We start from the raw sequence: 14,738 nt of genomic DNA on the forward strand, positions 1-14,738 counted from the left end.
CATAGTCTCCATTTACTGGACTCAATGCTGCTGCTTCATGTAAAGGAACCACAGACAGTAAAGCCGGAGATAAATATATCATTCCTATGGGGCATGGCTGTCACTTTAATTGAGTTTAATTGACATTCACTATTGCATATTCAAGTATGTGCTGCTATAGGCTGCATTAGCCAATCATGAATGCTGTGTGTTGCCATTGGCTGAGCTCCGGAGAGAGCCATGTACTGTGCTGAGAGAGGGTGGGGAGTGGTGGTGGTAGTGGGGGGGTCTCCTCCGCCTCCTCTTCCTCCTCCTCTCTCTCTGCACTCTCTCATTCAACCTCTGTAGTCAGCAGAATGAGAGGCTGAGCAGAGCGGAGCAACACGGCATCCACGGCTACAGCATCCTGCAGAGGACTCTTGCTCCATGGAGGAGAGGAAGGGGAAAGAGGCCGTGTTGGAGAAAAACGAGTAGATCAACACATGAAAAGAGAGCAGAGAGGGGAGGGAAAGCACAGAAGGAGTAAGAGCGCGAAATGAAAGGAACTGATTAAACAGCGTTGTTGAGGACCACTGCAGCTATACTAAATCTGGAGCTGTCAGGCCAACCCTCAGCGAAGCAGTGAGTGAGAGAGGCGAGCAGAGGAGAGAAAAAGAAGTGATTTAGAGAGCTGATCTCATCACTCTGGACTAACAGGGATGGGACCCACAAGAGCCTCTCCGTCAGCAGATCAAACTTCACACAGGAAAAGTGCCTTTCAATCACCAGTGTGAACCTGCCTCTTTAGAGGAGAGAAGGGAGTTATTCTATTAGTTCCCTAAAGGTCATACAAACCTCGCACAGGATCTTTGACTGCTGCGCTGCTGAGTGCAGCTCAAGTCTCCGCTGTCCTCGCTCCCCCATCGCACCTGCCTGCTCCCGGTGAATGTTTTCTCTGCATGCACACTCACTGCTCGGCAGTTGAACACACTCATGGTCGATGCCAAGGGAAGGAACATGAAATGTCTGACTTTCTTCTTAATGCTTCCTGAGTCAGTGAAAAGCAAGTCAAGTAAAAGCTCCAAGAAAGGGAATGCGAGTGGCAGCTCCAAGCTGCCCCCAGTCTGTTATGAGATAATCACACTTAGGAGCAAGAAAAAGAAGAAGATGGCAGCGGATATTTTCCCCACCAAAAAGCCGGCATCCACCACCACAGTGCAACAGTACCAGCAGCAGAACCTCAACAACAACAACACAATTCAGAACTGTAACTGGCAGGGACTCTACTCCACTATAAGAGAGAGGTAAGGAAAATCTGCAAGTTTTATTAACATTTAGATCAAAAAGATGAATTGGACGATTAAATTTGAGAATGTCCCATAAAGTCTAATTGGTTTACTGAATTGCACCCGTCTTACGATTAAAAATGTACAACAAAACACTTCTACTAAAGTAGTAGGCGTGACGGGTGGTGCCTGTGTTTGTGAGTGCATGTAGGTTTGAGCAGGGGTGGGTGATATCTCTGCCCTGCCCTCCATCTGACAGGGGAACTCTGTTTACACCCTCTTTGCCTCCTGCAGACTTTGCCGCTCTGACACAACAGAGGGCGGACAGTCACAGCGAGTGCGTTTTTTTAATGCACAACAGGCGGAGGGCCGATCTGTACTAAAAGCAAAATATTTACCTTGGCCTATCAGTAAAGGATCCCAGCAGTCCAGCGCAAAATGTGTGTTTTCTGGCTTTGTTGTCTCTCCAGAACATCATGGGGCTGTTTACCCACCCCTGTGACATGTTCCACTGCTCAATAATATATGAACGCAGCTTTATTGTTGGTCCCATTCTTTCACGGTGGGGATTTTCCACTGACTTCATCATCTTCTCCCTCTGTCTTTATGTGGAAAGAATGAATAAAAGAACATAAGGATAAAAATGATGAGCTTTCATTGCTCTGTGCGAGACTTAAATTTTAATTTAAGCACCTGGCACACTTTGCACACTCATAAAACTTGTGTTTAGAGTGTTTAGAATAACAGGAAAGATCAGAGTAAATGTGATGTATGATATTTGGTTTAATTTCTGCTAAAAGCTACAATCCCTATTTGGTAAAAGGTTAAATTAAACAGAAAGAAAATCCTTAATGTGCCTTAAAATCACCTAATTTTCTGTTTGTACCCTCCTCCCGCTCCCTCCTTTTTTTTTTCTTTCCCTTTGTAGAAATTCTGTGATGTTCAACAATGAGCTGATGGCAGATGTTCACTTTGTTGTGGGTCAGCCTGGAAGGACCCAGCGACTTCCGGGACACAGAGTAAGAATTTTAGCATCAAGTGAAGTTGCACTAAAAGGCTGGAAAATGAACAAACAAGCAGCCACGCAGGCTGGCCCATTGTTGCTCATATCATAGAAGCTTGAAAAAAAACATCTTTCCTCTTTGCCAGCTATAATGAAACTGATTCCTTTTGTGCTCCACCATCACTTCCGCACCATGTGTCTTTTCGAGACAGTCCTCAATTATTTATGTAAATGAGGCTGAAGGATGGAGGCACAGAGTGAGCGAAGGAGGAAGGGCTATCCTCTTCAGCGGTCGTTTCACGCAGGATGGAGCGTCTTTGTCTCCGCTTTAGCTCAGCTTTTCATGAAAATGCTCTGCAATTACTCAACTTTTAATCAAACACCCCCAACAGCACACCGTAACAATGATCAGACGCAAAGTGAGGCACGTCCATGTGTGCGCCTCGCACCCTGCACAAACTTTTGTCTTTAACCGAGTATCCTTTAGGTTTGACGCGACAATGCAATTTCTAGTGTAAATACAGCTGTTGGACTGTTTAGTCCACCATCTGACCTCATTATTTTTTTATGATTAGCGCATAAATCATTTAAAAGTCATTTCTGCTGTTTGATTGTGATTAGAACAGTTGCATGAATTTGTAAGCGCACAAATTTCCACATCAACAGGCTCCAAATGGCTCTGCACGGGTCATTTTTAATGTTCTTTACATGGGACCAAAATGTGTAATCCATGAATGGTAGCTGCAATGCACTTTGTACACTTTAGAGCGCAGTTATGGAAGGACACTGACTCGACTGTGCTTTATGCTGAGGCATTATGGCAACGAGATATGACACTCAGTGCAACAATCTTTATCGTGTCCAGTAGGCAGGAGATTGAATATGCCTCGTGATCTGCTTTTTGTTAACAGCTCTATCATAGTGGGATGGAGGGTGGAAGTAGAAACAGTCATTTATGTCGATATCTTTAAAAAAATAAAGAGCCGCAAGGTGAGAATAATATTATTCCAATATGCAGCGTATGGATTCTTGTCTCTAAACGCACATCAAAGAGCATCTGTCTTTCAGCTGACCTTGCTTAATGAAAATAAGCATGAATTTCAGAGTATGACAACAGCCACAAAAACAACGGCATTGTTTCCAAAAACCCTTAGATTTGCAAGGTTTATTTTCGACTAGTGCGCATGCAGTTCACTTTGGAGAAATTCTGTGTTCTTTATACCACCCACATATCCACCTACACACACTTGTGCCGCGCACACACACACGTATGCACAACACAGGCATGAACACAGAGACCTTAAACTCAGGTTTAATAACAGAATTCATAGCATTGTCTAATAAACTATTAGTCACACAGTCATATTGAGTTGCATGTGATTTCATCATACATTTAGATGACTCATTAGTTTCAGAAATTGAACTTCTGCTGCACTCGGTTCAGTAGTGTCACAAGCAAATACAAGTCTTCTTCATTAGAAAATTGCATCCGTGCCCTGAGGGGACACAGTAATTGTCTAAGCAGCGCTGAGAAAATCAACAGGTGCGATTTTGCCAAAGCACAAAGGGATTTGTGTTGTTACGTGAATGCACTGAGATTCCCCACTTCAAATAATCTTCCTCCATTTTCCAGATGTTAGTACATGTCACATGAATTACACTGACGTCACAGATAAACTGTTTTCATTTTGGTTTTTCCCATCCGTCACTCTGTTTTCTTTGCTTCTTTCAACAGTATGTGTTGGCTGTGGGCAGCTCGGTGTTTCATGCCATGTTTTACGGTGAACTTGCTGAGAACAAGGATGAAATCCACATACCAGATGTGGAACCGGCAGCATTTCTGGCAATGCTGAAGTAAGGATTCTCTAAATTCTTCCTTCGACTGGGCCCGTTGACCTCGTAGTGCTTTAGTTGAACAAGGGGTGCATGGGTTAAAAAAAAGAATAATTTAATAAGACTGATCTGTATCTATTTCTCTGGCAAATCTCAGATAAAACTGTTAAGTAAGCCTTGACAGACAAATGAGATGAAGTGTTCTTTATATATCTCAGGGACAGAATCTATATCTGTCTGTTGTACTTGTTCATTTCATTATACTTTCAAATTTTCCTGTTGAATCCCAGGATATTTTTTCTACCTCCTCGTTGCCTTCCTTTCATCACTTTTATTTCTGAGTTTTGTTTCTCTGTCCTTGCAGGCAAACTGTGATAGGTGGTAGACACAGACGTAGGAGGAATACTATTATGTTGGCCAGTTTGATAAGTTTGCGCTGCGATTTTTTTTTATCTGGCGAGAATCTCGTTTCGTTCCTCTCTTAAATATTTTTGAACAGATACAGGAAAGTTTTGCTTACAGCACTTCAATGTCAATCACTTTCAGTCATAAGAAACTAAAAATAAACCTCAAATGCATTATTGTTTGAATCATGTCATCTAAATTAACGATCATAGAAAACACATTTACACCGTGCCGTTTTCTTGTCATTTCTCCGGTGTTTGCTGAGAAATTCCTGTTTTATGTCAACAGGTACATTTACTGTGATGAAATTGACCTGAGTGCTGACACAGTGTTGGCCACTCTTTATGCTGCCAAGAAGTACATTGTCCCTCACCTGGCACGTGCCTGTGTCAACTTCCTGGAGACCAGCCTGAGTGCCAAGAACGCCTGCGTGTTGCTCTCTCAGAGCTGCCTGTTCGAGGAGCCAGAGCTGACGCAGCGCTGCTGGGAAGTGATTGATGCCCAGGCCGAGCTGGCGTTACGTTCAGAGGGCTTCTGCGACATTGATGCCCAAACCCTGGAGAGTATCCTACAGCGGGAAACACTCAACGCTAAAGAGATAGTGGTATTTGAGGCTGCACTTAGCTGGGCAGAGGCCGAGTGTCAGAGACAAGAGCTCACCTCATCGACTGACAACAAGCGTAAGGTTTTGGGCAAGGCCATGTACCTGATACGTATCCCTACGATGGCTCTGGATGATTTCGCCAATGGAGCAGCCCAGTCGGGCGTGCTGACGCTTAATGAGACCAATGACATCTTCCTATGGTATACAGCTGCCAAGAAGCCAGAGATGCAGTTTGTCAGTCAGCCTAGGAAGGGCCTCACCCCCCAGCGTTGCCACAGATTCCAGTCCTGTGCCTACCGAAGCAATCAGTGGCGCTATCGGGGCCGCTGTGACAGTATACAGTTTGCAGTGGATAAAAGAGTTTTCATTGCTGGGTTTGGACTGTATGGATCTAGCTGTGGCTCAGCAGAGTACAGCGCCAAGATTGAGCTGAAACGTCAAGGAGTACTGCTTGGACAAAACCTCAGCAAATACTTCTCTGACGGTTCCAGCAACACTTTCCCGGTGTGGTTTGAGTATCCGGTCCAGATTGAGCCAGATACCTTCTACACCGCCAGCGTGGTCCTCGATGGGAATGAGTTGAGCTACTTTGGACAGGAAGGAATGACAGAAGTACAGTGCGGGAAAGTAACATTTCAATTCCAGTGCTCGTCAGACAGCACTAACGGCACTGGGGTGCAAGGAGGGCAGATCCCAGAACTTATCTTCTATGCTTGACGAGACCTGGTTAACCTTCTGGCTGATTCTCAGTGCACTTTTGAAAATGGAAATGTATCACTTTGTGCATAGTGTCACCTTCTGTTATTTATTTTTGTCACTATTGTGCAGGAAAAAAAAATCAGATCTCAGACCTGTGAAAGGGTCTTATGTGTTTTGGAATTTAGCAAGTGGTCCACTTGAGTAGGACCATATATTGTATATGTTTCAAGATGTGGATTTACACAAATACACCAATGAACTGGTCTTAACCTCCCAAAAAACAACAAAAAAGCAGACATCTTGCACTAAATGTGCCTGTAGATAGTAATATATTGTACATTCTGAAATGTATATATAATTCCACAACTGTGGCCAGTGCTGCCCACAAAGAAATCATATATAATGAATACGCCACAGTATGTTTATTATTTCTATGCTTGCATAGAAGGCACATATAGAGCAGCAATACTTCACATTCTACATTGTATGATGAACATTTCATGTCACGACATCATCGGCATCACAAAGGAAGTGAAAGTGGCTGTGTGACATTCAAAACCAACACCAAATTTCAAGTCACGATTCCATCAAAAAAAAAAACAACAACAACAAAAAAAAAACGCACTACTGATTCCTGTTGTATGTACGAACCATTTGAGAAGTTTCAATCTGACTCTTGATTGATTCTTTGACTGTAGTAACAGGGCACTTAATGAGGGCTTAAGGGGTCTTAGATTAGGGAGCACTAGATATAAGCCACACAACCCCTCTGTAGCATGTTGCTCTACACCTACACCCACTCCACTGAGGTTCCATTATCTTTACAGTTAACATTAGGACTTCTGGCTACTCACTACTACATGGTAGACCAAGGGATTTCTTTGATTTTCTATCTAAACCTGTCTGCACTGGAGTACTTACAGCATGGGCAAAGCGACTCCATTTCATCTGATGTGTACTACTAATTGTTCTGGCGCCTTGGTTTTGTTTACAGTGAAAAAGATCAACATTGATTCTGTGTTAGAAGCCGTTTATGGACTTTTACTTCCCTTAAAAACCCTGCGCACTCTGAACTGCTGAGCACTCCCTCCCAATGTGATCGTACAGTATCAGTATTTGCAGAAGCATACTGTACATGCTACAGAATTGCACTGATGTTGGTTTGTAAATGAATTTGTTTTGTTTTACTCCAGCGAGGGAGTTTGTTTTGATTTTATTTTCTTATTTGCTGTGCTACTGAATATTCGCCTGCTGATGACAGTGGACGGGTAAACTGGTGTTCATGTCCTGTGTTTACGTGCTACAGTGCTGGGAGACCGACGAATGTGTATGGTTGTTGATGATGGAAATAAACAAAAAGAAGTGGTGCGTGCTGGCTGTGTAGCCCATCTGTAAAAAGTGATAAAGCTACGTACTTTGCCTGAAATTAGGAGGGGCGACAGATGATGCCCATCGGCACTGCAGTGATTTACAATGCCAAGAAGAACTCTGTTGATTGATGATGCCTGTCTTCATCCAACTTTTACATCCTGTCTGTCAAACTAACTCCGTCTCCTGATTAAACACGCAATATTACACCTCACAGCTTAGCCAATATTGTATGCCATCTTGCCTGCCATTATAAAGAATGGCTCCTTAAGGCCATCACATCTCATGATTCAAAAGATAGAAAACAAATCGAAAAACAATCTCAAAGCACCAAAGTTTTTCTTTCACAGCTTGGCTGCTTGACCCAGAGTTGATCTTGAAGCATCTGTCTCCTGAGATGAACCCAAAAATTTAATAGATGATAAAACAATAAAGTAAAGGCAGATTTTTAATTCTCTCCGATTGCCTGATATGCTATAAAACTCCCAAACAAGTGTCATTGGTGGAATATATATAAGCAAATCTTTGTGAGCTGTGCATTCAAAATGATAATCCCTCCTGGGAACTCAGGGCAGGTACTTGATTACAAAGGCACTCGATAATACCGGGACTAGGTTTGACACTGGCAATGAGCATAAGGTTCTTGATGAATTGAGCTAAATCAGTTGGGGTTGCTTGGTGCTTTAGTGCAATTTTTCATGACTGTGGCACTGATGTTGTAAGCAAAATCATTAATTGTATTAAAGGAGGTCGGGGACTAAAATGTGCCAGGACTCCTGGCCTCCATTCGACACACACACACACACACACACACACACACACACACACACACACACACACACACACACACACTTTATAACTGTGACAGATCGGCTGATGAAAAAGACAATTCAAGTACACTTTTGATTTCGCAGAATGTTAATTAACATTTATAACACAAACAACCCCAGTGCAGGGATTACTGAATTCGTGTCACCTTCGATGCAAAAGCAAAACCCCCACATCACTGGAGAGAGCTCTCCTCACTTTGTTCTCCTGGAACAGCAGCTACTGAAGCCCATCAATTTGCTTTTTTTTTTTTTTTCAGAGTTATTCACAGTCAGCTCAGATGGCAGGAGATCTGCCAGAGGCTACCAGCTCACTGCCAGAGCTGCGGTGGGAACACCTCTGCTCTACGTGGCGCACATTACCAAAAACGACTACTGGATCAATAACAAGACTTCAATCAGCAATTGAATCGGGGGTTCTAATTACTCACAATTGCACGCTATATATTTCAAAACCCTCAAAGATATAAATCTATCACGCACTCCTTATGCACTTAGGCTATGTTTAATAAAAACAATATTTTTATTTTATGGGAGGTGACAATTACTATGGGAACCCATTTTAATTATAAGAATGAAATGCAATTAAATCCTACTTGGCCAAGAATAAAATGCATGGTTAGGCCTCTAATTAGGATGACTTTGTCAATAGAGGGAAACATATCACTGATAAGCAACTCAGTACTTTCATCCAAATAAGCAAACTGCTAAAAAACAATGCTGGATAAGAACTTGCTATATATATATATATATATATATATACACACACACAGTAATATAAATGCAGAACATTGACTGTAATTTTCAAAACAAAAATTTAAAAACACGGTTCAGCGTGGGAAGGCAAAAAGGGAAAACGGGGGTTGGTGGGTATTGACTCAGACTGGGCACATATTGCCCAGGAAAACCTCCCGGGGTTTAATTACTGTTCAGTACAAATTAAGGATGAAAAGATTCGGTCTGACTTGAGGGAGAACTGTGGATTACCATTGATCAACACAGATATGCCTGAGAAACGAACCAAAAGGTCATGCAGCATTTAAGAGGGATGGTGCTGTTTTCTTACTCTTCGCTCGCTTAACATGCCTCACCAAAAAGATCTCCTCATTGACTTTTGTGAACGTTAGTGCAGTTTGTAGTGTGAAACTATATAGGAAAGAAAAGCCTCCCGAACCCACGCCGCTGGGAAAAAAAAGACAAAAATAAAGAAAAACAGCAATTCAAACATACGAGAAGGAAAGAAAATAGCAAGAGAAAGCACATTGAGTTGTGGCACCGCATCAAACATTGCTCTGTTCACTGCAGGCAATCACATATCCAATCCTCGACATCCTGATAATTTCCATACCAGCAAAATGTCAATGAATTAATAATGGCCAAAGAGAGGAGGGAAACACAGCTGTGGGTTTAAAGAATTCATCAAAGAAAATGATTTAAAAATATGTTTTTTAATTCAACAAATCTCTCAGGAAATCCTCTTTTCCCCTACGTCCCCTTAAACCATATGTTAGACAATGTTCAAAGAGCAGGTTGTGTTTCACCACATACTGCCTGATTCTAGGTGCAAAAGCTGCCCGCTAAGTGTAATGAGAGCATTTGGCAAAGGTTACAGCGAACTGCTTGTAAACCTGACATAAAATAAGGGTATCTGAGCCCTCGACTACCCTTACTGGTCTAATCTCAAACTACTGGCAGGAAGTCAAACAAGGAGGAATGGAAAGGAGGCAACAGAGGCAAGCAGCAAACGTGGTCTGACTAGTATTCAAGTAATGTGGTCATTCCCTTGGTGATTATCACATAGATTATCAGCAAGCAGCCAAAGTCGTAATTAATCACAAGCCAGAATGGCAAAAAGTCACGAAGTTCAGATGGAGGATGCGGGTCGAGGCAGGCGTTTGACTGATGATAGTTGCTGTCACTTCGTAGCCATTCGCAACCCTGTGGTGCTGAAGACCTGCAGAAGTGTAAGGGATATCTCGCCAAATAATCTCCTGTTTCTTAGCTGTTGCTTCCCGACGCACATGGTTGGGATGCACTGCAGGGCCCCAGTGGGTTTCATTTATCTATTTATTTATTCATTGCCACCAGACAGAGCTAAATCGCTTCAACAGGCCAGGATGTGGAGAGGCCACGTTTTATGTTAGATTAGCCTGTTTATAGGGATGTTGCTCTGCTCCGGATGGATCAATACAGCTTGGATTTCTGGAGGTAAGTGCTATATGTGTATCAAGTTAATTATGATTGCTGAAAAGAGTAGAAATGTGCTTTTAGTGGACAATGGGAGACACAGAGCCTATTCAAAGTAGGCAAAAATAACAGACAACAGCGGCGAGTGTATCAGCGACACGCTGGAAGCAAATTTTATTAGTTTCCAATGGCGCGGAGGTAAATACCTGTTTATGTAATTGTGTTTCTCCTATGAAACAGGATCCCAGAAGGTATGTGAATGCTGCAGTCGGCCAAAAAAGAAAGTAGTTCTTTCACGGGCTCTGAAAGCTAAATTTGTTGGTGATGCATTATGCTAATCAAGCTATTTATTCCCTCAACTGTGGTTTCGTATACCTGTCACCCACAGCCATTACAGTAAGCCTGATCAAAACCTTGAATGTTGGCAGCTTCCCACCGAGAGAGGTGATGTGGGCTGAGCATGCTACTTTTTTGTGTGTACTCTAGAGCCTCTATTCACACTGAAGCATGTCCTCTAAGGCAGCTCCGTGGCTTTGATAGTATGGAGTGAGAGGGCCCTCCTCTCCCCAGGGTCTGATATAATGAGAGTAAGCTTACTAAACATGATCTGCAGCTCTCTCAAATAAGCTACTCGAAATGGCTCGAGTCTGAAACAGTACAACAAACAGCGCTGATTCATTTGTACACATGCTCTCGCTCTGTCTCCTGTGCGCCGCATGGGGGGTTGGGGGGGTTGGAGGGCTAATGTGTTTTAATGCGTGGCAGAGAGAGAGCAATGGAGAGATGGAGAAAGAGTGCAGAGTGGCACAGTAGTCTAGCTTCATGTGCATCCATTCAGAAGTCACACAAGAAATCTGGATTTCCAGTTTAATTATTTCCTGCATGCACAAAAAAACAACAAAAAACTCCCCAGAAAATCGTGAAGCGACAGATTTTAAATGATTGCATTCGCGGTTTGCATTTGTACACACATGAATAGAAATATTCTCTGCAGTTATTGTCAGGGTAATAGTTTAACGTTGCCATTTCTCATATTCGGTGATTATCTTGTTCCAGGATCTTATCACCTGGCAGCGGGAAGCCTGGTAATCAACAGAGACATTATACTGGCAACAAGGTATTTCTTTTGTCAAACAAATCAGAACTATCAAACCATCTGGGAGTCAGCACAATTTAACAGTATCGCTCGAATACATTTTGTATCCCTGAATATCCTTTTACAGGAGTGAATTATATCCACTGAATGCCCGTTTTTCTCACTATTCAACCTTTAAGTGACCGAACATTTTCCAACAATGGCAATTTTCATCTGAATTATTGGAAAAAGTACAATAACACCTATAGAGAAGCCTAGCCTTAACAGCCTGCTTTTGTGGCCTAATTTAAGAAGTGGAGCGCTGCTCTATCTCCTGCTCCTCTGCCCTTTCTTTATGTCCTGCTTACTGCAAGAAGCACCAGTGACTGGGACTAAAAATCTGTGCGATTAGCAGTTCAAAAAGGCATAACATAGACAAATATGGTCTAATTTCAAAATCTGGTGTCATACAATCCATTTGAAACTTTGAAGCATCCAATCAAAGAGAGGATTGGGAGCAGTACACCCGCATTCCCAGCTGCTCCACATTTACGTATTGTGTCTACACGAACATCCTCGCAGCTGCACGATTCGAGCCTTATTGTCAAGCCGGTGATGAATCCGACGTTGCCGAAGCAAAGGATCGCTTCTCGTCTTAGCGTTAACGCAGATCATTAGTCGCAGCTGCCTCGATTGTCAGGAAGAAAACCCGTTTCAAAGCTGTCATAAGTTATTTCTTTGTGTCAAGTCAGATGAAAAATGATATCAGCAAGGATTAAAAGCACAGCGATATTCAATTATTGCACTTCACCAGATGTCTGTCAGAATGGCAGGTAATGGGGAAAATTCAGTGTTATACATCATTCCAGAGATTTAGAGCATCTGCCATCAGCGTACATCTGACCTAACTAAAAGTATTTTTTTTCCCAAGGTTTTTTTTTTTTTTGAGTAAAACTTGAAACTATTCCCGCTCTGCCCTCAATAATGGCCTCAATTTAAGCTTTGCTATGCCTCACCTTCCTCCTATTTTCACTTCCCTTTGAGATACCAAAGCTTTTCTCTGTGTGAGCTGCTGGAAATAATCACAGGACATGAGATGAATGTGAGTGTTGTTTGTAGAAGTTTTCCTCCTTGACTATGTGTTTTGTATTCTCCTCCTGGCTGTCTACCCTTAGTTTAATGCGTTATTTATGCTTTGTACAAAAGAAAGGCAGGTGACAGCTCTGATAAATGCAGGCCTTCATACTGTAGGACCTACAAAGATAATGCAATTACACAGGAAAGACATATAAAGAGCATCAGACCCTGACTTGAAGTGTTCATCCCATGAATGTGAGTAATGCATGTTTACTGTATGCTGGCAGGCAATCATACATGTGCACAGAACAGATGAACAGATGCTTTTTCACATGGTTGTAAAGGACTGAACATACTATATGTAACTGTCAGATTGTGGGCAGATGTCACTTCAGCTGCATGTCAGCTGAACCCACGATGATGTCATGCTTGTCAAGTAAAAAGTACAAGTTGGACGAAAGAAAATAAAGCAAGGAGTAAAGTGAGATCTAAATTTATGTTATGAACGTTTTTCAAACTCTCAGGTTTACAGTATCATGGTTAAAATTACTGCAAAATGATTGTTATGCCCGTCAAACTGTGCTATCACTGGCATTTATCATAGATTCAACTTGAGAAATGGCAACAAATGATGTGTTTTTGTGACAGGCTGCTAGTACCAAAGTGCCTAAAGACACAATTTAAAATTGGTTCTTTGCTAAGTTGTCTGTCATGCGTAGACAACACTTGCTCATCCCTTGAGTTAGGGGCCTTTTCAGCGATGCTTCAGTGATTCATAGGTCAGTCTTAAGTGGGTTAACAAACATTAATACAAAGCATCTCTCTGAAAATGGTCAGGAATAAGGACCGGATTGAACTTTGAAAGACCTTTAGAAAGCCTTGAGAACTACTCATGACATTTAAAAAATATAAGAAAATCTGGCTGTTTGGAAACAAAATGTAAAGAAATAAGGGTTCAAAGGTTTTTCACAGTACTGTATACAGTATAATTACTACTTGTAGATTTGCTTCTGCTTATGGCTTCAACCTAACAGAATGAATTATTTGGATTCTCAGTATTGAAGAAGATCTTGTCCACCCAAAGGCAAGACAAAGTCAATGCAGTCATGTGTAATATCTACCAAACAGCAATGCATCTTGTTCCACCATAGTATCAATTCTTGTGTTGTCACCCAAGGCAGCACTAAAGCAAGCAGAGCAAGAACAAAACATCTGCCAGCATCTGCTGCTGAAATAGAATTGCCGATTTCAGAATTAGCATTTGTGAATAAAGGTGAAAAAAAATGTGCACAGTCCAGAAATGTGCATCGGTACAAGGAAAATGTGAGCAATTAATACTAATAAAGTACTTTTTTCCCCCTTTTTAAAATATTGGGATCATTGAAAAGGCGCATCCTGGAGTTTCTTCTCTTACACATTTTCTGTATTCTCAGTTTTCCATTACACTAAATGGGTTTTAAAGCAAGGTTGCCAGCTCTGAACATCTCCCCCCCTCAGCATCTTCCCATCTATCCCTCCAGTGCACAGAAAAGCAACATGAAATATCAAAAGGCCAAAGACGTCAGAGCTCAAGAGATTGGAGTGGAGGGGATTTTCCTCCAGTGTGCAGTGCTGCACCTCCAGCAACACCGAGGAGGAGGGGCAGCTGGAATTTCATTTCTCAAAGATGAAATCCTTTTCATCATGCCTCTTTTGCATAACAAAGGTGTATAAAATTCATTATATATAAGTGTAACTGTAAACCACCACAAGAAGATTACCCCAGAACACTCGTCTATTTTCGGGAATGGAATCAAACTCTGTTGCCATTGCCTTACTCAGGTTAAAAATATCACCACCCACGACCGCCACCAATGTGCATGAGTCACTAACCACACATTTAACCCTTGTGTGGTGTTCGTATTTTTGTTACTCAGCCAGTGTTCATGGGTCTGGTGGACCCGCTAGAGTTTTGGCTTTCCAAATTAACACTATCAAACAATTTTATGTTAAATTACTCAACAGATGTTTACTTCATCCCAATTACAAGACATATGAACAGCAAACATGGTTAATTTTTTCCCTTTACCTTTGTTAGATCACATTTATGAATTAATGTGCTTCTCGTTTTTCTTTTATATAAAATGTTATAAATAAATCAGTTATAATCAAGTGGAGTGAGTGGAAAGACACAACACATTTACACGTGAAAAAATAATTAACACCATACAAGGGTTAATGTGATTAGAGTGCTCATGTAATTTCAAAAGTAATTCATCCGGTGAATACAATATGTGAGGATGACAGCCTACTATTTCTTGATGTTATTCATACCTATTTGAATACATCCTTTTAACATGCTATATCATTAAAGCCTGATTAACCAGTGACTTGTTTCTTTCTGCCTCACACGGAGTTTAGTCAGGCACAGAGAAGA

General features: G+C 41.8%; 1 protein-coding gene across 1 annotated transcript; it reads left to right on the top strand.

Annotated features, from left to right (window-relative positions):
- The first annotated feature begins 269 nt into the window (after window positions 1-269).
- Window positions 270-7,310, top strand: btbd3b (BTB (POZ) domain containing 3b). The gene is made up of 4 exons (XM_082557770.1): window positions 270-1,262; window positions 2,173-2,263; window positions 3,983-4,101; window positions 4,774-7,310. Exons 1-4 carry the CDS (start codon window positions 952-954, stop codon window positions 5,804-5,806), a joined length of 1,554 nt encoding a protein of 517 aa, XP_082413896.1. The 5' UTR covers window positions 270-951; the 3' UTR covers window positions 5,807-7,310.
- The last annotated feature ends 7,428 nt before the right edge of the window (window positions 7,311-14,738 follow it).

This window comes from Aulonocara stuartgranti (assembly GCF_965226115.1).
Source record: "Aulonocara stuartgranti genome assembly, chromosome: 13".
Classification (NCBI taxonomy): domain Eukaryota; kingdom Metazoa; phylum Chordata; class Actinopteri; order Cichliformes; family Cichlidae; genus Aulonocara; species Aulonocara stuartgranti.

Coding starts and splice junctions, on each gene's coding strand:
- btbd3b (XM_082557770.1), top strand. CDS start 952: ATGGTCGATGCCAAGGGAAGGAACATGAAATGTCTGACTTTCTTCTTA. Junction 1,263..2,172: donor TACTCCACTATAAGAGAGAG/GTAAGGAAAATC, acceptor TTCCCTTTGTAG/AAATTCTGTGATGTTCAACA. Junction 2,264..3,982: donor AGCGACTTCCGGGACACAGA/GTAAGAATTTTA, acceptor TTCTTTCAACAG/TATGTGTTGGCTGTGGGCAG.